Source organism: Cheilinus undulatus, linkage group 10 (genome assembly GCF_018320785.1).
Source record: "Cheilinus undulatus linkage group 10, ASM1832078v1, whole genome shotgun sequence".
In the NCBI taxonomy this organism is placed as follows: Eukaryota; Metazoa; Chordata; class Actinopteri; order Labriformes; family Labridae; genus Cheilinus; species Cheilinus undulatus.
Window position 1 is genome coordinate 29,440,631 of NC_054874.1, and position 21,807 is coordinate 29,462,437.

A 21,807-nucleotide genomic window follows, 5' to 3' on the forward strand; every position below is an offset into this window, starting at 1 on the left:
ATTTAACTGGAGCTAGAACTTCAGTTTTTGGAGCTAACAATTGACTCTACGGCGCTCAGACAATGTGTTTTGCTAAGTTTATCATTGCAGTATACAACGGCCCGTCGCGCTACTCATGTTAAGCTGACTGATGATAGCACAGCCAACAGCTGATGGATTTGTGACTGACAGATGGTGAGAAGAGAAGGAGACATGATGACAAGCAGCGACTGAATCAAAGTTACAAAGACACAAGTAGCAGCACTATGAATGAGTCTTTGCACATACATACACGACCTTGTGGAGACTGCACCGGTTTCAAGCAGTAGCATTTCATAATTTTGGACTGTTACGATGAACTTATTATGCATTGGCAGATCGTGTGCGGCCCTGAGTAGCGCACGCGGAGGAGGGGGTGAGGGATGGAGCGGTGCTCTGAATGAGTCACAGATCAGCTCCGTATCTGTCAAACTAACAATTTTAGAGTCTCCAGGGCATCTTTGTGATCTTTTATGACTTCCACTTTGGTATTGTTTTCTGTCAGGTGAGATGCTGCTCCTGGTGTCTGCACAATACTGATCTTGCAAGATTTTCACCTCGACGAGAAATCTTGTGACGTTTGGATCTAGCGAGATCCCTAGTTTCTTATCAAAAACTGACTTTGTTTTCTTAATGTAAATTTGAACAAATCATGACATATTTAGACTAAATTTGTGTACATCTCTGGTTGATTTGTGGACCTTTTTTCCCCATTCACGTCAAAAAAGAACCTATGTACCGTGCTGTCTGAAATGATTTACCGTGATTTTTAATGGTGGTCTTTTAAAACAGATAATTAAAATATGAACAGTGGTATCTGTGGGGGAATTTTATCATGATTACTATTAAAACTTGTAAGTGTTATTATCTCAAATACATAAACACAACCACTGTCACAAAATCACATTTAATACAAGCAGAAACTCAGTCTACTACACTATGACCTGCAGCAGGGGACACTTCAGAGAGATATTGAGAGATGGGAAAGGGGGGTTGTGAGAGAAGCATAGAAAAAGAAAGCCATGAGGGTCTGCTTTGAACACATCACAAGAGAGAAAAAATTCCTCTTTACTCCTTCTTATTGCTTCCCCATTTTCAGATTCCCCTCTCCTCTCCTCTTCTTCCAGTTTCACACCTTTTCCTTCCTCTTCTCCTTTTTATTCTCCTCCCGCTCCTCTCATCCCAGCAGTCTGTGATCTATAGCTGCATGAGAAGAATACTACAGATGTGAAATGAGTGCTGGGCTGAGACCTGTGCGAATGCATGTGTGCTGAAGCTGCATATATGGGAGTTAGGAACACATCATGGTTTTACATCTTTATATAAAACTACATTATGCTTAAGTATCACCTCTCCTTAAAGTGTCAGCATTTTCAAACTATATTTTAATGTCACTAAAACTCCTTTGCTCACCTTTCCCCTCAATCCCTCTCTTTCTAATCTTTCTTTCTGCTCTGCAGACCTCAAATCTTCCTCACACCCCTCTGCTCATCCTCTCTCTCTGCCCCTCCATCTAATCTCTTTGGGGAAAAAAATGAGCTATATAAATAAATTTGCCTTGATGTGACACAATCTCTAAATCATGCACCCTCCTCTACCCCTTCAGCCACTCTCTCTATATTTCTCTCCTCTGCAGTGTGGAGCATGATTTCAGACAGCAGGAGGGACGCTTCCAGGGGGTGATCGAGGCCCTGGAGGGGGAGTATGATGTGCCTGCACCCACCCTGCCCAAGCCTACGCCTGCCTCTTCCACCGTGAGCCGCCCCAGCACCAAAGCTCGAGTAAAGAAGCTCCGTAAGAAGTGTTTCTGGTGGCTGTGAACTTTGAAGAACCACAACAAGGATGATTATATCAAAGGAGAATGCACAGTTTGGAAATAAAGCTTCTCTCTCATGGTCCTGTGGGTGTGAAGTGAGTTTACATGTCATTAAAACCAGTGGACACATTTCAAACCCATTCCAAGCTGTAAAAATATTCAGCAAGGGACCAGTTAATGAGACAGAGAAAGACAAGGGGGCCAAACAGGCTGGTGAACTGTCCTTTCAGATCAGTCAAAGAGGTTAAGAAAGAAAAAATCACTTGCTTCATTTGAGTGATTAACACAAAATGAAGATACTGTTTCTCAGAACAATCCTCCGACAGAGATGAAGAGACACCTTGGATGACAGACGGGCATACTGTTTGTCACTCGGCTGAGTGGCTGTCTAGACAGATGGACAGATGAATGAACGGATTTCAGCCAAGACTGATGATGGGGATGAATCTTACAGCAATAAGCAGGGGAAGGAAGTGGTAGCAATTTTGGAATTAAATGACTGATAGGAAAACTGTGACTTCAGAGAGCAAGACGGCCAAAAATCTAATGTAGCAACAAGTGAAGAGCCGGCAGATTGGGAGTAGACAATCTGATGATCTTCTGGAAACAAAGAGATCAGGCTGGAAGGGTATCAGGGTTTTTGGAGAGCAGCATGGTGATTGTATTAAGAATACATTAAGAGACAATGTGATGAGCAGCTGATCACAGACTGACAGGCCGAGTCAGATTATTATAAATTCTGTCAATGCTGCCTGACAGAGTGATTGATTCTGTCCTTTATTACCATCCAAAATGGCTATGTTTTCCATGTAAGATCACGCACACACAGATAAAGGTGCATACAAATAGATGCATAATGAGGCATAGATATGCAGACATTACAACACACATGCAGAAATATAACAATTCATCTATGAACTAATGCAAATAGGAGGCGGACCAGATATCCTGTCACTGTTAACTCTGGCCTGTGTTCATGTTTCAAAGACAATTAACATTTTCAAATTCTTAGCTAATAAGGCATATGTTAACTCTACATTTATTACATTCAAACTACTGACTGTGTTTTTCTTTACTTGCAAGAGTGGTAAAGTAAAAGGCCAGAACTATTTTCATAAGATTTGTAAGATATCTGATGATGAATCTTAACATGTTCAATCTTTTTGATAAAAAATATACAACAAAAACAACTTTAACCACGATAATGTGAAATGTACCAATAAACTAATACCTATTTTGTTCTGTAGCATTCAGGCTGCACTTTGACCAGGTGGTTCATCAGAGCAATAGAAGTGATGCTTAAATGGAAATGGCAGGCCAGCTCCATTAAACTCTATATACCCTGTTAGGCCTAGAAATGTCATTTGATTAGAAATTCTGACCAAAAGATGCTTTTAGGAAGCCAAATATAATCAGAATAGGTTGAAGAACATGACGTTTTAACACAAGCCACATTTTGTTTGATATGCCTGCTAGAAAAAATTCAATCTCTAGTTCTCCCATCACATTGCTGCACTATTGTTTTAAAGAAACAAGTTTACACATCAATGCTTTATTTACATTAGTTTTAGCATTTATCTCACGTGGGCCTACTTCAGCTGCTTTTGGACGACAAATGAGAATCCTGGATGACACCACACTCACTAACCAATTAAAACAGTCTGTGAGCTCCCATGATGCCCCTGTTCTTCCTGATCTTCCTCTTGTATGTACAATTAAAGTGTGTATTTTAAACAACAAGTGCTGTTGTTGATCTCATCTTTGATTTAGGGTGTTTTTTTAAACAGACAGGACTGGATTAAAGTCTGGCACACACTATATGTTAATTATGCCAAATTTTCAGCCTGATTTCCATCCTTCCAACCACAGTCATCAAAGGCCCAATAATTGGATGTGTCATGTATTAGAAGAAGTGTTGGGAGTAACATAACAAAATACTCCATTAGAGTACTCAGATAATGTTTCTGTTGTAACGAGTAGCGTAATGCATTATTACCTCCCCCAAGGAGGTTATGTGATCGGATGGGTTTGTTTGTTAGTTTGTTAGCAACATAACTCAAAAAGTCATGGATGGATTTTCATGAAATTTTCAGGAAATGTCAGAAATGGCATAAGGAAGAACTTATTAGATTTTGGGACTGATCCGGATCACCGTCTGGATCCAGGAATTTTTTAAAGGATTCTTTACTATTGGGAGATAGGGCTAATGGCGGAGGTCTGCGCTGTTACCACTTTACACCAGGAGATGGCGGACATGAGTAACTTCAATCCCAGCAGCATTTTTTGGTGTGTTTCTAGTCAAAGTTTTGGAGTATATAGAGTTTCAAAGACGCACGCCAGGTCGAGGAGATGAGTCAGAGCGTAACAGAGAGAAAGACGGTGAATTGTAGCAAGAATACTCACAATGCTGGGAGGAATAGAGCAATATTCACCCTCTGCCATGACTTTCAGTTGTCCGGTGAGACCATGGGTGCTTCCACCATGACAGTCCACATGTAGCGAAGCCAGTGCTTTGCCTCACCATGTCTCCACTCCACCGGGGAGGGAGTCATCGGCAAATAAGATTTTGGGAGTGATCCAGATCACCATCTGGATCCAGGAATGTTTTCAAGGATTCTTCACTATTGGGAGATAGGGCTAATGGCAGAGGTCTGCACTCTCTGAGTGCTTTTCTAGTTATTACAGTTCAAGTAAGCTGTTATTAGTTACTTTTTCAAAAAAGTAATCCATTACTGAAAGAAAAAGCTAGTGAGATGGTAGTAGTGGTGGGAGAATCAATATATGGATATTTACAAAGTACTCTTTGGTATTGATACCCTGTTAGAGGGGCCAAATGAGTACTTTAAAATATGTCTCACCACAGCATCCCCCCCGAGTGTCTCCCTGGCTCTCTCCTCCAGACTGTTTTGGCTTGTCTGTGTCACGTGAATTTGGAGACCAATCGGACATGTCTTTCCTGCCGTACCATGTGATTTTGGGGACCAATCATAAATGAGGAGCAGATTTCAACAACTCCACTCGCTCACACATAAAATCATTTTACAGTCTGTGATGTGAACTCGGCTGCCTTTCTTCAATGTGGTCTCCAAGTAAATTTCAGAATTTTAAGAAAACATAAAAAAATACTGAGACGACATGCCAATACCATAAAATGTATGAAGACCAAGTTGTAGAATGATATGTACGTCTTTTCATTTGCCTGCAATATGTACCTTAAGAAACTTTGCGAGTCCAGTATTTTATTCTTTCTTCAAAAATACTGGTATCGGTATCGCTAAAATTACATCAAAAAGTATCAATTGTATCGAATTCTTAAAAATTGGTTTCGCCCATCTCTAGATGGTAGCAAGGACAGCATTACACTGTGGAATTATCCTCATTATACTGGATAAAAGGGATAAGAACAGAATCCTGATGAAAGTTGAGTTTAAAAGCTCCTGTATTGTTTTCATTGAGTCAGTTGTGCAGCCATTCTGATTACACACAGTTATTATGCACAGCTTTTGTGTAATTCTGTATGCCTCTGACCAGCTTGTTGTCAAATTGTGGGCTTATAAAAGAGCTGTTAATGTTTTTACGACTGTTAGTGGTGTTATCAGGATGTAGAGTCACACATTTATGCCTTAAACTAGGCTGTACAATGACAGTAGAGTCCACATTTTTTAAAAGGTGGATGTGCAGTCGTTTGTGTTGCTTTTACATCAAACAAGTGGAACAAGACATAGACATAATATACATAGATGCCACAAGGTTAAAGGGTTTTAATACCTGGTAACATAAAAGTACTCTGATGCATTAGTTTAATCATTAGATAACACAGCAACGTCACAAGATTACTTTTCTCAGTATGTAACGGACTAATCTGACGAGCTAGTTTCAAAAGTAACGCTACTCATCATTGGTCATGAGTGACGTTTCCCCCTCCAGCCTCCTCAGAGACACTCCACCTCAAGATCATAAATACTAAACCTACAATATTTACTATTAGAGATCCTGTTGTTAGGGGTGAGCACCACGGACAGCTACGCAGGAAAGCGCAGGAATGTTGAGTGGAAGAGAACAATAGCCAGTCAGGTTGCTAGCTGACCAAAGGAGGAAGCACAGCAAACACAGCCACGACAACAATAGTACTGTAAACATGAGCAGAAAGTTTGATGGACAACTGAAATGAAGGACCAGCTTGCTGATTTGTGGCAACAAGTGAAGTGTTTACACAATGTGTCCAATAAAATATACCACAATCAAATCAAAAATGGACCATGCAAATTTGGAGTTTGAGAACAGAGACTCTGGCTGTCTGTTTGTGTGCAGTGTGCTGTGTTGGGCATCTTGTTGCATCTGTCATTACATGTTGCCATGTGTGGGGTCTCTCACATTTGCATATCCATTTAGATTTCAAAAATCTAATGTGTGCCAGTTTTTAGGCTGGTAACACATGGCCACTGCAGCGTCCCAAGTTGAAGCTAGTTGCAAACAACTATTTGTCTATTCCTCCAGTGTTTTGTCTGCATGATTAGTTCACTACAACTGCTGCGTTGGAGCCTCCCTGATCTTAAATCATAAATATCAAACATTTGATATTTACTATTCCAAGTCAGACTTCCTCCAACAGACTGCCCACAACAACCAATGTGAGTAAGCAGGCTGAGTCGCATCACAAACCTTACTTTAACGTCTCACAAATGTGAACACAATAATACTTTCATCTTAGCCAGGATTTCATCCTTATTCTTTTCCTTCTTTCTTTGATTCTTACTGCAACTGTAATATTTGCCAGGAAGCAGACAAGAATTTTGATCATCCTTTATGCTTGTACTTCCTCTGAAGTCAACTTTGATCTTGCAAACTACTGTGAGATCTCAAGTGTGAGGAGTCTTTACTGTGAGGTCGTTGCCTGGTTGGCAGGTGTGTGGTCTCACAGCCTGGCCAAGTCGTCTAGAGTGTGCATTTTAACATTATCAAGTGTTTGGCCAGCCTAAGGGTTGGATTTGTTAACTACTTAAGCTTAAACAGAAAACAAAATGAAATGACGCAAAGGTCCTGTATATAATGAGTTGTGTTTAAAGAGAGTTGAGTATGGAGAGTGCCGATACAAATTGTATGTAATGTACTTACAATCAGCGCATGCTCTCGACCCATGGTGATGACAGTCTGGTTGATGATCCTCAGCAGAGACACCACAATGTCCTGAATGTGTTTGAATGTTTCCCCCTGGGCAGAGGAGAAGACAGAGGATGAAAGAGAAAGATGGAGAGATAAAATAGACAAAAAAAGAAACTGTTAGACTTTCTACAGTGTACACACACAGACAAAAGCACAGCTCCTTGTGCTTCCCTAGCGGTGTCCACTCAAGCATAACACTAGTGCTGCTTCAAGGGACATCTCACAACTTTTCTTCTGTAACACTAGAGATTTGTCACATTTTGTTTGTGCTGCAGTTCTACCCTTTGTAACCTCTCCTCAATGCGGAAACCAAATGCACACCAACAATTCAGAGTTTCACCTGGGCTCTGAATGGTTGGATGATAGCAAATCAAGCGAAACAAGAAGAGATGGATCCAACTGTCCTTGTGTTTTCCTACTCAGACTTGCTGAATCAAATCTCTATCTTCTGCTTCAAAAATACATTTAGTCACCTGCATGGCATTTACATATCAGTTGGCTCATCAAACTTTGCAAGAGCTGTCGGAAAGAAAGCAAAAACTTATTGATGTTCTAAAAAAACAAGGAAAATACAATGGATAATTTCAAAACTTTAAAATGTTAGGTTTTGTGTAATCAACAGATAGTTATTCTTTTATTTGTTTGGTTGTTCTGGTGAAGGATATAAATAAACATACAAGGCAGATGCATTTCTAAGCAACGTCTCTTAAAAATAAATTGAAAACTAGATGGTTGGAAGGAATCTTGTCAAATTCAAGCACATTTCTTACATTTCTTAGAAATGTGCTTGAATTTCTTGAATTTCTCCAAGTCTATCAAGAGAATAGAATATAAACTTAAAACAAAAAGTAAGGCAATTTGTGTTTAGTACATTATTTCTTTGTTGTAACAATGCTTCTTGGTAACACATAATATACCGTTGAAAAGCCTATTTATCACCCTGTTGAATGATGCCACATTTGTAAGGATTATGCATTTGTGGGATGAGCAGCAGAGCTGAGTATGTGGGTTGCGCCCATGAAAAATGTGCCAAATCTTCTCTGCCAATGCCAAACAGCTTATTTTGCTGTTGCTATTGACTCTTTTTTTGAGCTTCTGGTACCCCCAGGTGCTGCCAATCAGGTGCCTGATTGGCAGCACCTGTGAGCATGGGCCCTGCTCCAGTGATCAGTAGATGTCTGCTTCAAGAATTGTCATGCCGGGGAACAGGTGGCCTAGTGGTTAAAGGCGCTCGCCACGTACGCGGGTGGCCCAGGTTCGAATCAAGCCCAAGGCCCTTTACCGCTTGTCTCTCCCCCACTCTTGACCCTGTTTCTGACTCTATCCACTACCCTCCTCTATCTAATAAAGGCACAAAAATGCCCAAAAATAAATCTTTAAAAAAAAAAGAATCGGCATGCCACGTTTGACTGATCTGGATAGGGCCCGTCAGCTGGGCAACTTCAAGCTGGTGTTCCATAAAACCAAGTTGCGGCATTGTTTGGAGTGAACCCTAGTACCATCTCCAAACTGAAGGCCAAGTTCCATATAATGGGGAATGTCAGAGACAGACCGTGAAGTGGGCGTCCCAAGAAGACAACACCCCAAGAATACTGTTTTTTCACCCTGTCAGCAAGAACTCTATCCTCCAAGATGACAACACTTGCCCCCACAGAGCAGGGTTTATCAGAGACTACCTCCAGAATTTGGAGTGGAGAGGATGGAATGGCCTGCCAGCAGTCCCAACCTTAACCCTATTGAACACTTGTGGGATCAGCTTGAGCGTGCTGTTCGTGCCAGAGTGACCAACACAACCACGTTGGCTGACTTGCGACAAATGCTGATTGAAAAATGGGATGCCATCCCACAGCAGTGTGTGACCAGGCTGGTGACCTGCATGGGGAGGAAGTGCCAGGCTGTTGTGGCTGTGTATGGTGCTTCCACACACTATTGAGGCTGCTGTTTGTTAAATGAATAAATTGTTAAATTGTCAATATGTCTTGTTTCTTCAAATTTCAATCATCCAATCCACCAAACACCAAACAAGAGTCAACGGCAGAATCAGCTGTTTGGCATTGGCAGAGAAGATTTGGCACATTTTTCATGGGCGCAACCCACATACTCAGCTCTGCTGCTCATCCCACAAATGCATGATCCTTACAAATGTCGCATCATTTAAAAGGGTAATAAACAGGCTTTCCAACGGTATAAGATTTATTACCAAGAAGCATTGTTACAACAAAGAAATAATGTACCAAACACAAATTGCCTTACATTTTGTTTTAAGTTTATATAGAGCACTACTGTTGTTTATGAAACACAGATTCAGCGGTGTTGAGATCAGGACTCTGGAATAGTCAGTCTTCACACTGAAGATAGTTCTTAATGAAACTAACTGAATGCTTGGGGCTGTTGTCCAATCAGATGCCTTCCTAATGGTATTGCATGAGGAATAAGTATGCCTGTACTTCTCAGCACTACAAAAATATCAACTCTGACCAAAGTCCCAACTTTAATTGCAGAATTGCTGCCCCAAACGCGCATGGCACCCCCCACCATACTGTGCCTCATCCTTGCTCTGCTCTCTAGCCCTTCAGCAAAAAAACTGCCTTCTGCTTCAGTCAAATATTTCTAGTTTTGACTGAACAGTCCAGAGAACCTGCTGCTGTGTTTTTATGCATAGTTGATTCTGAACTGATGGCACATCTGGATATCATCTGTTTGCAAAGTGAAGCAAGAGTGACCAGTTCCCTCGGCGGACCACTGTGCCTACGGTCCTCAACGCTCGTAGTTTCTGTGTGCTTCTTTAATAGAGCCTGGACAGCACATCTGGAAATCCCTCTCCTCCTTGCAATTTCTGCCCAGGAGAGAGCTTGCTGATGCAGTATATGTAGCTGTCTTTTGTCTAGTTGCTGTGTCAGATTTGTTATGGTGTATGACTTTTGACAATAACCTTTTTTTTTAGCAACTTCACTTTGGGAGCAGCATTTGCCTGGTTCTTACCCCATTTAAACCTTCCTAAACAGCTGTTTCTGTTCTAGCTAATAATTATGTTTCAACCTACATATAACGTTGGTGATCATTAGCTCTTGTTCAGTACAGTTGCTTATTCACACACCTGACCACATGCCTTCAAAATTCCTGACTGTGTGTGAACGTACCTGGAAAAACTGAAGGCAAAGGCTGATTTGAATGAGATGCAAATTGCATTCATTCACTTCATCTTTTAATCCATTGTCTTTATCAACAAAAGTTTTGCACAGCACTGCATGTCAAAACTTTGTTGAGCCAGAAAATCAAATACTGCTACTCATTATCTCCTTATCTGGATAAACAAACTCCAAATGCTGCTCCAGTTTTTCATATCACAGTTTGAATGCTATTGTGGCTCATGTCTGTAACTGAAACCTCTAAGGGTATATATGACCTTGATAAGAAAATAAATACAAAATCATTAAATTAATATTTAAATGTGCTTTCAAGCTACAAGCAGCATTGCTCTCGGTAACGGGCCATTACATTTTTGTCAAAAGTGGCATCAAGAGAAGAATCAAATTAATTATCGATGACCCATGAAGCACACAATTTAAGAGATATGAGGTTTGACTAATGACATGCACATAAAACAGGGAAAATCTCCCCAGAGAGACCTAAAATACGAACCTTCAAAGTGATATGACTCAAGCTCACAAGACACCACATACACACTCTCTCCCACACACAGACTGCGCTGCAGTGGAGTCAGTCAATGGAAGCTGACTCAGACTTGCCTGGAGGTAGTAACTCACAAGTGAAGCATCTGCTACATCTACACACCTTAGCACTGATGCTGCAGGGCATGTGTGTATGCATGTGTGGATGTGTGTGTGCTGACCTTGTTAGCATCGTTTGAGTGAGGTTTGTGCATTTTGGAAATGCATGTCCTTGAATGAGCTGATCACTAAAGCATGAAAAGGAAAAGTGAAGGTCCGAAAATAACACAAGCAGGTAAAAAGGACTGAAGTTCAAAGCTTCAAACACACCACTCACTCTTTCTGTGGGTGGGGCAAAGACTGTGCGTCCCTAATAGTGTGTATGTGTTTATTTATTGTATTTATGTGCAACTGGGGTAAGAGAGGAGTAATGAGCAACAATATTTAGAAACAATTTCAACTGACTTCACTAGTGTGTATGTCAAAAACAAAAATAAAACAGTTAAGACTATCTAAATATATATTATTTTTTAACTTAACTAGAGTATTTCTGTGCCAAAGTGCATCATTAACCCATTAGGCCTGAAGAAGCCTGAAAACAAAAATTATAGCCAGAACATTCTCATTTTTGGAACTGAAATGTTTATTTTACTTTCTACTGAAATCCAGAAAATCCAAATCTTAATAAATTTAACACACACACCCACACACACACACACACACACACCCCTATATATATATATATATATATATATATATATATATATATATATATATATATATATATCATCTCATTTGATACATTAGGTGTTTTTGGTAACTGATAATCCACTTGAGGGCATTTTTATCATTTATCAGATTGTGTTCAGAAGTTTTTTTAAGTAATTTACTGATCATATTGATTAGATAGAAGTATCGTAAAACAGGCTTTAAGAGGTTAACTAACAACCCATATATTTTGTCTCAGAGAGTTTCCTTTTTTTCCATTATTTGAATTTAAGTTTCTTGACAAAACTGTCAAGACAAGAATTCAGTCAAAATATATCAAATCAGACATGTTTCTCTATGAAAAACAGGTAATTTTCAAAAGGATGACTTTATTCTTCAATTTAAAATTAAGGATCTAAAAGCCTGCTGCAAATTAGTCTGCAGATAAAACACACCAATGATAACACACTGTCATGCTTAACAAATGCTGAAGTTTGGTAGACAGCTGTCATTTTTACTGCACAAGTCAGAACTAAAAGAGAGTTTCATATGACTTTAAAATATGCACTGACGTCAAGACATGTCAAAGGTTGGTAAAAATGTGAGTGCACCCTTAGTTCAATAAAGGTGTTGTCTGTGACGAAGCTTTTGTTACTGATGTTGTGTATCAGACTGTGAATATGTGAAAACCTCATCAACCAGAGCAGGCAGAGAAACGTCTAAGAAGTAGCCTCTGATTAAAAACTAGTGGGGCTTTTCCATTAAATTGTCTCTACTTGGTTTGACTCAGCATGGCAGGCCTGCGCGCCTGGAGATTTGCCTCTCTACCACAAACGAGCTACCCATTTGAGGGTGCGTCCAGAGCTGATGGCATATTGAGTCAATGACGTTAGATAGCTGCGCTTCAGTAAACATTGTTTTGTTCCACCAGAAGAAAAAGAAAAACTCACTGTTTCTACTTCAAAATTTCTTGTTGTTCTATCTGGTAATCTGGCAGGTATTTCAAAGTTTGGTTCGGCAATTGCTACTTAAACATGTCTGCCAGGCGTTTTTGTCACCACTGTGACGTCACCATGCTTAGAGGCAGGCTGGGTGCACTTGAGCACTGCTCTAGGGCAGGACCATTTTGAGCAATCAAACTGGTGATGGAAAAGTACATCAGCAAAGCTCGGACTGGATCGTCAAGACCAATAGTCATAGAGGAAAAACCCCATATGAGACATTAACAGCCATTACCAGCTTTGCCTTTTGGCTGTCTCTGACAAACTATATGTGGTTATCAAACACCAGCTAAATCAGATCTCTGCAGGCATTAGTCTCCTCTGGTGCTAGCAGTGCTAATGCTAGCGGCTACTGCTGCGTTGTATTCCGTTAATAGCCTGTCGTTAGATGATCCATTGTGTTAAAACTTAAGATCTTTATTCCTCCCTTCAGGATCTTTGTGGAGCATGTTTCCCAAACACATTCTTGTTATCCTCCTCTGAAACACCAAAAACACCCACATCAGGGCCGCAATGTTTGGTAATTCATTTTTGCAGCTGTGGCTTCTTCTTTATCTCTAGGTTTAATAGAAACACACATACCACCATGCTATCTAATGTTTAAGAATGTGTAGTCTGGTGAGGAAGGAAATGAACACCTTTATTATTGGTGCATAGAATTGGTTGACAATTTTTTAATGCAACAATAAAATTATATAAGATATTTGCAATAGGGGTGTAACATTTCACAAAGGACACGGTTTGGTATGAGTTTTGTTCAATGATAAAAAAGACAAAAAGTCCCTGATTTATAATTCTAGATGTCCCTCACTTATTATTATTTTTTCTTAATGCAAGCATTATTACCCCATTTTTTTTTACTTGTTCATATACATATACATACAGTGCTTAACAAATTTATTAGACCACCTGTCATAGAAACGAGAAAACATAAATATTTTAGAAATCTTTCGAAAACTTGTTTAAACTAAAAATGTTATTGTTTATTTATTAGGCAAATAACAAACTGAAACAACTGAATAGTCCTTTTTCACATATGTGCTCCCTGGCAAATCTGAGGTGTTTCTGGATGTTTGCAGGCCTCAATAATGGCTTCTTAGCAGCTATTCTTCCCTCTAAGCCTTGTTCCGTCAGTTGTCTGCTTATGGTCATTCTGGAGACTTTCTCAGACTGATCTAGAAGCATTCATTGCTGTCTGAAGATCAGCAGTGGTCTTCCTTCTGTCTCTAGTTCTTCAAATCTTGAGGTGTCTGACATCTGCTTCAGTTAACTTTGGTTTCCTGCCTCTTCCTTGGTGCATTTTGTAAGTACCAGTCTCGGCAGTTGACTCCAGGGCATACTTGACCACACTGTGAGAACAATTTATGTCTTTCCCTATTTGTCTCAGAGACCATCCAGCATCATGAAGTGCTTTAATGCGGACTCTTTCATTTTCACTGAGCTCTCCACATTTTACCAATTTGAACAGGAAAGAGGAATTTCAAACTGAATTCACCTTTTTATACCCAAATTTGAGCCGGCTCACTGGGCTTCTCTGAGAAGTCAGAAATTAATCAAGCATAACATTCAACCAATAAAACTCATTTTTCTGTTCAGGAATGCAAGTAAATAACTATAATTTGACATATTTATCAAGAAATAATAATGTGCTTTACTATTGTTTCAGGTTTTTTTGTAAATCAGTAAATTTGAAAATTGGATGGATAAAAATCATAATTATATTTTAGCATTAAAAATATCATTTGGGTTAAAGAGCTTCTACATATTGGTGTATTAACCATTGCAGAAACATAAAAAAATGATTTTGGTAATTACCAGAGGTGTTGATTTAGGGCAGCTGTGGTATAAACCTTACTTTGGGTGGTGGTCTAATAAATTTGTTAGGCACTGTATATATACATTTGAATCAAGCAATCAATCAATCTTTTGTGTTATTTAGATCAGTGATAGTTGGTACAGCCTGTGATAGAATAAACATGAGAAAAAAGAGGAAAATTAAAAAATGCAAAATGAAAATGAAAACAGCCTAATATATCCTGATTTGAATAATCAAAAATAGACACAACACAATACGCAAAATAAAATCCATGCTTTTTAAAGCATGCATATTTATGATTTAAGTGTGCTGAAAGGTGTTTTTTAATAAACAGTAGGTGCAGTGATTACTCATGTTGCAACTGAGTAACACATTTGCTGTCAGTGTTGCCTACTTCTACCATATGGTCCGTATAGTCTTTTAAATGTTTTAGCAGCGGTAATATCTTCGACTCTCTCTGCTTTAACATCTGGAGGCTTTTTAAAATCAGTGCGGAGATGAGGAGAGGGAGTAATAGGCTCTGCTCTGCTTCTCTTGCAGCAGGAGCCAGGAGTCAACTTTTCTACTTCGTGTGTATTTTGATATTTCACTGCGTCATCTTCCTATGTGGTTTAATGGCAGTTAGCAAACACCAGCATTACAGACACCCAGAATGGTGGGTAAATACCTGTCACATTTGTTATCTTTTCTTTCATGATTGGTTCGGACATACAGTCAACTCCAAAAGTACTGGAACGGTTGGCCCCATTCCTTTATTTTGGCTTTAGACTAAAAACATTTGGGTTTTACATCAAAAGATGAATATGAGATATGAGATCAACATTGTCAACATAAAAGCTGGAATGTTGATCTCATGTCTCATATTCATCTTTTGATGTCAAACCCAAATGTTTTCAGTCTATAGCGAAAATAAAGGAATTGGGCCCACCGTTCCAATACTTTTGGAGGAGACTGTATTTGTCGTTTGATAACATGCATTGAACCGTGACCCCCAAAACGTGACAGTTTAGGACCAATACAAATACTGTTAGACCCCTATTTTGAAATATCAGTCGATAATTTATCAGGAATTATTTTTATTGTGCATCCCTAGTATTTGTGGGTCGGCCTCACATAAAGGTCCTGATGGGAAATCAGGCTGTCGAGATCACATCCTGTTTAAGGCTCTGATTCTAGGACACAGAACAAAGGAAAGACAAACAACTGTAAATGTGTGTGTATTACTCTCTGAAACTCTCTCTCACACACACACACAAGACACAGCTGGTGATCTTAAATAAGCCTCAATATTTCAAGCTCACTGTAGGAATACTGGAAAGAGATTGTCATCTTAGAGAAGGAAGACACAAGACGCAATTCTCTCCCCCCTCTCTCCTGCAAAACACAAACATGTGAAAGTCGATACTCTGTTCATTTATTCCACACTGGAGCCAGGCTGGTTTATCATCTCAGCTGGCTAAATGATTTAAGGAAACAGAGAAAACAAAAAGCATTGTTTGGAGGTAAGAGAAATAAAAATAGCTTGTGTGAACCATGTTTCTCATGTCTCTCTCTGTTAGCATCCTGCCTCACACACACTAAAGTTACTTGTAAATTCAACACAAACTCTCCCGCAGACGTGAGCATCTGTCTTCTCCGTCGTCTTCTATTCCATCTCTGTCTCTCTCTCTGCATCTCTCTCTAGTTTGGAGACATCTGCGGTGCGACAGCTTAATCAGGTACCACACAGAGCAAGGAATAGAGAGATGGGTGGAAAACAAAAGAAGAGTGAATGCAGAAAATTAAAAGGGTGGAGGGTAAGGAGGTGAGTATCTTCCATCAACCCTTTCCTCCTCTTCCCGTTGTTTTCTTCCATCTGTTTTCACAGTTCTCTCTTCCAATTTGTAGACTGCAGTCACTCTAGCTGTCCTTATTGTTTTCTTGTGAAATCCTTCCACCTTTTCCTCTATGAAATAAACACTGTCAGATCCATCGGTTTAGCTGTTAACTCTCTGTCCTTCTATTCTGTCAAATGTTTGCCATCCCTCACACATAGCCCAGAGTGGTTCTTATTTTCTGGCCCTTGTTGCTCCTGTTGGTTGTCGATTTTAAAGCCGTAATCCATGCTTTGCTTTATTGGCTAATAAAGCATCTCTGTGTATAAGAGAGGCTTTCAGTGCTGTACAACAGGGCCGGGGTTTGCAGAAAAAGCAATGCAGCATAATGGACAGAGGCCTTGTAAAGGTGCCAAATAGAAAGTTTTAATTAAAATGCATTGTATCTAGAAACACAAATAAACTAGATGAGGAAGATATGTGTGAGAGTTTGTGTATGAGTGTTCTTTGAGTTTTTGCACATGCATGAGTACCATTATGTTCTTTGAGTCGTACTAAATAAAGTTCTAAGTCTGAAAGTTTCTTTAATGACCACTGTGAGTGCTTGCTTGTGTGTGATTTCATCAGAAAGTAGTTTATTTTTGGAGTCTGACTCTAATTGGCCATGCAATTCACAGTAATAACACAGCAGTCATTTTCCTTAGACATCTAGACACTAAATGTGTTCAGCTAAAAAGCTGTAAAAATGTTACACAGCTCTTCTCTTGGTTTAGATAACGCTTGAGATTCTGAAATATTTTTATCATTTTAACACCTAATAATTTGTTGGTATGTAAAAAGATGATCAAGGGTGACAGAGTAGAGAGTTACGGGGCTTTACGGGGCTTATGGGAGAAGAACAGACCAGCGATGCAGCTCAACCCATCTCCTATGTTTGCTTCTTATTTTAAATTCAGGACTCTGATCAATAAGAAAAACAGCTTAAGAGGTGTATTTACCAAACCAAATTTAATTTCCTTTATAAATTTTTCATGATGAGGGTAAAAAAATGAACTTAAAAGTGCACTTCCACATTCACACTGGAAGTGGTCCCAGAATGAGCATATTCTCTGAGATCCAAGTTTGGGCGATTGAAATCCCAACTGTTTGCAGCCTCCATTAAAAGACAAGTACAGTCACAGTTAAAAAATACTAGTTAAAAAAGAGAGACTTGGGCTTGTAATGTCACACTGTGTGGTGGTTTCTCCTCTGTTTATTGTCACAGGTGTAAAACTTTATCACTTTTGTTTCCATAGAAATGACCTATCACTAAACTTGCACTGGTGTCAACGTTGCTTTAGATTAGCCTATATGTGGATGAAGATTTTTTTTGAGAACAGAACGTGCAAATAGGATTATTTTTAAAAACGGAGGGGGCAGATTGTTTTTAAAAGTAAGTCTGCATTTGGACAAAGCCTGATTCAGTGTGCAGGACAATGTCTGCAATTTTTTTGACATCTAGAAACAATGGATACCATTTATTGGGTGCCTATGATCTGAATATTTTTTTGTGGGTTATCAAAAAGGTCTTTATATTGTTTGATTTCAACTAGTATCAAATAGAGTTTAAAAGTTTAGTATCATGACACCACCATTAGACCATCAGACACTAGGGATGAACAATATTATAGAAATCGGTATCGGTAGATATTGGCTTAAAAAGGCAATTGTCAGTATTGGCAGATATAAAAGTTTCTGCAAATATTTTAAACCAATACGTTGGCTGTGAATATCAGCATATATCGAAGGTCGGTTTTTGTCATTTGTACTAATATGTTTATAGAGTTTGGGCTGTCCAACGCTAGCTGAGGTCTTTTTCTTTGTTCATTCTCATCTTTAAAGTTAAAAGTGTGTGTAAAGTAGCCTACTTAAGTTTGTTTCTTTGTTCATCCTTATATATCAAAATGTTTTTAAAAGGTTGAAGTTTTAAGTTTGAAATACAAATTTAAATATCAGTATCCATATCTGTATCAGCTAAAATGTATCTGTAAATATCAGCATATCAAATTTCAGCAAAAAAATCCAATATCGTGCATCCCTATGAAGACAACAGTTAATATTCAGTCAAAACAAAGAGGGAAAAGTCAACACACAGGTCTATGCAGTAGAATGTCACTGGATTTCTATCTTTTCTGATAAAGTATACTTGCCAAGACTTTTTTGTTACTCTGCCACAGCCCATCCCTGCTTAAATAATCAAGCTGACAGAAGCATATTCAATCAAATTCACACCACTCTATTCGTCATCTTTCCATCTTCTCTCATTAGTGTAACACAAATAAATAGAGCTGAAAAAGCACTACATTCACTTTGAAGCCTCAACAGTCTGTCTACAACTTGCAGGAGCAATTAAAAACCCCTCAGCTGGATACTGGAGATGCATTTGTTCTGCATGTGCGTATTAAAGGTGTTTAGTTCGGTGCCAACTGGATTTAGTTTCAGAGGGCCAACACGCAGCAGCCCGTGAGAAACAAAATCAATTAGATTCTAATTGGTGGAGGTCTGCTTCACTGCACCGCTGGATGACTGAATACAAAACAGCTTAAGGGGATTTTGACTTCACACTTTACAAGACGAGTTTCTCAGGGGTGGCATAGAGTTTGGAGGTATTTTAAATCCATACAATGATGCTCAAGAGATAAAGGAAACACATTTTTATGGCCTGTAAATTTTTAATCATGCCCTTTTCCAAAATAATAAGCTTTGTAAGATGGTGGCATTTTGCAGTTTCTTAGCAAACTGTGTTTCAGTCACTCTTGGGTTTCAACAGTCTGTGTTTGTATTTACTTAGTTATCACTATAGTCATCTGACTACACCTGTTATTATTCGTATACATCTTTATTGTGTCTGGACTATATCTTAACTTATTTTGCTGCTGGGTGCACCTGAGATGACTAATTAACCCTTTAAGCCCCAAGCCATTTTTAACCATTGTCTGACCTGCACTTATTATCTTACACAGCTCGTAAAACATCAACCCTATGGTGCACAGTCAAGCTCCAAACATCAGTTTTTTCAGGATATCTTGGACTTTAAAAGGGTATGGGGCTATAAAAACAAAAGAAAAACACTCAATAGAAATTTACTCAAAGCTTTTTAAGTGTGGCACACACTAAACAATCATGACTAAAACATTTTTGCACGGACTTGTGTTACCATCTCTAGAGGACCAAAAAGTGAAAAAAATAATCATTCTGTGAAAAGAAAAAAATATTTACAAAAAAGCCCTTGTGCTCCTTTGCGTTAGCTCTATTTGTGCCATTATTCAAAGCAGTTACTGTCTGCAGTGACACAAAGAGCCACATCACAGGCTCTCTGTCTCTCTTTCTCTCCATTTTGTGTCTTTTAAGCTCTCTCCTTGGTGATCTAAATGTGAAGACGTGCAGTTTGACAAGGCATGATGCAATGACAGAACATCCTAAAGACCCTGGATAGTCACCAAAGTTCCAGGCTTGCTAGTGAAGCCTCCGTGAGGGCTACAATGGTATGGATAGCACAATTAGAACAGCAAAGGACAAGCTGCAAGAGGAACCAATAGGTTTTTATCAACTGTGTCACTTCTTGTTATACACGACAGCGTCAATCTCAGAGGGATTAAACTCTTGTTTCTCAACAGACACATTATTTAATCTGGTTTAACTTAAATCATAAACCTCATGTGGGAAGCTCCTGGTATTTGGGGTTACTTGTTTCATCATGACTGAAACTACACAGAAAACTCCAACACTGACTTGGTAGAGAGAGCAAGATAAAATAACCCTCAGAAGAAGCTGTGATTGCAGAGTATTATTTAACTTTCATTTGCATACATTAAGCTGTCCATACATTTGGTCAAAAACAAAATGAATTACCTCAATTAATTGTCAGTTCCAAAGTTGTGTCTCAAATATATGCTAAGGGAAACAAGGTTGGAAATTCTACCAGTAGTTTTGTTTTATGCACATGCCTGATAAGGATAATAACCAATAATATTGTTTTAATACACTGAAGAAATGACCACCATCAAGTCAGCTTGATTGTTATCAAGCTGTATTTTTTTAAATCAATATTAAAGTGCTTTTGGACTAATCTATCAACATGGCAAGTGCTGCATATTTACTTTGCATCCCCAGAGTGGCAGTACACCTCAATGAATAGTCTTTAAATCTGACCATAATTGAAAAAAAATAAAGACATGCTTGCTTCAAATAAAGGCCTGGTATCTCTGTAAATAAAGGTCTGGTATATCTTTAAATGAAGACCTAGTATCTCTGTAAATAAGGGCCTGGTGTCTCTGTAGATAAAGGCCTTGAATCTTTTCAAATAAAGGCCTGTTATCTCTTTTAATTAAAGGCCTGGTATCTGTTTAAATAAAGGACTGGTATCTCTCTAAATAAAGGCCTGGTATCTATTTTAATAAAGGCCTGGGATCTCAGTAAATGAAGGCTGGGATCTCTTCAAAATAAAGGCCCGGAAACTCTGTAAACAAAGTCCTGGTATCTCTTTTAATAAAGGCCTGGTATCTCTGTAAATAAAGGCTGGGATCTCTTTAAAATAAAGGCCTGGTATCTCTTTTAATAAAGGCCTGGTATCTCTGTAAATAAAGGCTGGGATCTCTTTAAAAAAAAGGCCTGGTATCTCTTTTAATAAAGGCCTGGTATCTCTGTAAATAAAGGCTGGGATCTCTTTAAAATAAAGGCCTGCTTTCTCTGTAAATAAAGGCTTGGATCTCTTTAAAATAAAGGCCTGGTATCTCTGTAAATAAAGGCCTGGTATTTCTTTAAATAAGAGGCTGATATCTGAGCAAATAAATGCCTGGTATCTCTGTAAACAAAGTCCTGGTATCTCTTTAAATAAAGGCCTGGGATTTCTTTAAAGAAAGGGCTGATATTTCTTTAATGCCTGGTATCTCTTTAAATAAATGCCTGGGGCCCATTGCACAAAAGTAGGATTCAAACATCCAGGATAAACGACTGAGCCGGGTTCAACAAATCCAAAACAAATGCATCCAGGCTTAATTGGTCGCACAAAGACCAAGCCAGGTTGAGCAGACATGGTTTCATCAAGCCAGGTGAAACCAATCCTGGATTAGTGCGCACATGCGGCTTCCTCAATTAGACCCTGCCATCAATCACAGATACACTGATTCACCCTGACAATGAGAGTGGCGTACTTTTCCACGTCAGAGGCAGAAATCTTCATGGAGGCTTACGAAGAGGTAAAGGACCAAATAAAAAGAAAGACAACACTGCCACAGTTATAAAACAACAAGAGAAAGCAGCAGTTACAGAAGCAACAACTAAGCACACTGTAAGGCCGACCAGCTGGAGGTTGTTATGAAAAAATCAATTGTATTAAACTAAAAATCCAAAATAGCTATTTTAGCTCTATTTTTCTGAGTTGTTGAACACACTTTAAGTTTTAGGTAAACAGTACTCAGGCATTGTAATTATGTTTTTTTCCTAGAATGCCTTTGGGCATTAGACACATTTGCACAACGAGTGAGGACACTAACTCAGGGAGATAAGTTGTGCCTGTAGGGAGCAGGTAGTCTATAAGGTGAATGGTAAACTGAAGGTGATGAAAGAGAACATCAACATTCAAAGTGCATTTTTCACTAATTGTGGTTTGAAGTCATATAAGTCGGACTATATTAGGAGGCAGTTATATTCAAGATTAAAGTATTTGATAGAAAAAAGGGATAATTGTAGTTGATGTAGAACACATAGCTTTATGAAAACTACCAAACATAAACCTATGAGAAATTATTACTCAAAAAGT

At 38.9% G+C, this 21,807-nt stretch overlaps 2 protein-coding genes across 3 annotated transcripts in view; one reads left to right on the top strand and one right to left on the bottom strand.

Annotated features, from left to right (window-relative positions):
• Nucleotides 1–3,553, top strand: part of LOC121515910 (INSYN2B protein) — a 43,021-nt gene extending 39,468 nt beyond the window's left edge. Inside the window, exon 4 of the mRNA XM_041796855.1 lies at nt 1,655–3,553. Within this exon, the coding sequence (XP_041652789.1) occupies nt 1,655–1,838 (184 nt within the window). The 3' untranslated portion in view covers nt 1,839–3,553. The remainder of the gene's footprint in view (nt 1–1,654) is intronic.
• LOC121515909 (dedicator of cytokinesis protein 2-like) overlaps nt 1–21,807 on the bottom strand; it is a 247,197-nt gene that overhangs the window by 91,244 nt on the left and 134,146 nt on the right. For both annotated transcript variants that reach the window (XM_041796853.1, XM_041796854.1), the window contains one exon: nt 6,950–7,045. In XM_041796853.1, the coding sequence (XP_041652787.1) occupies nt 6,950–7,045 (96 nt within the window). The remainder of the gene's footprint in view (nt 1–6,949; nt 7,046–21,807) is intronic.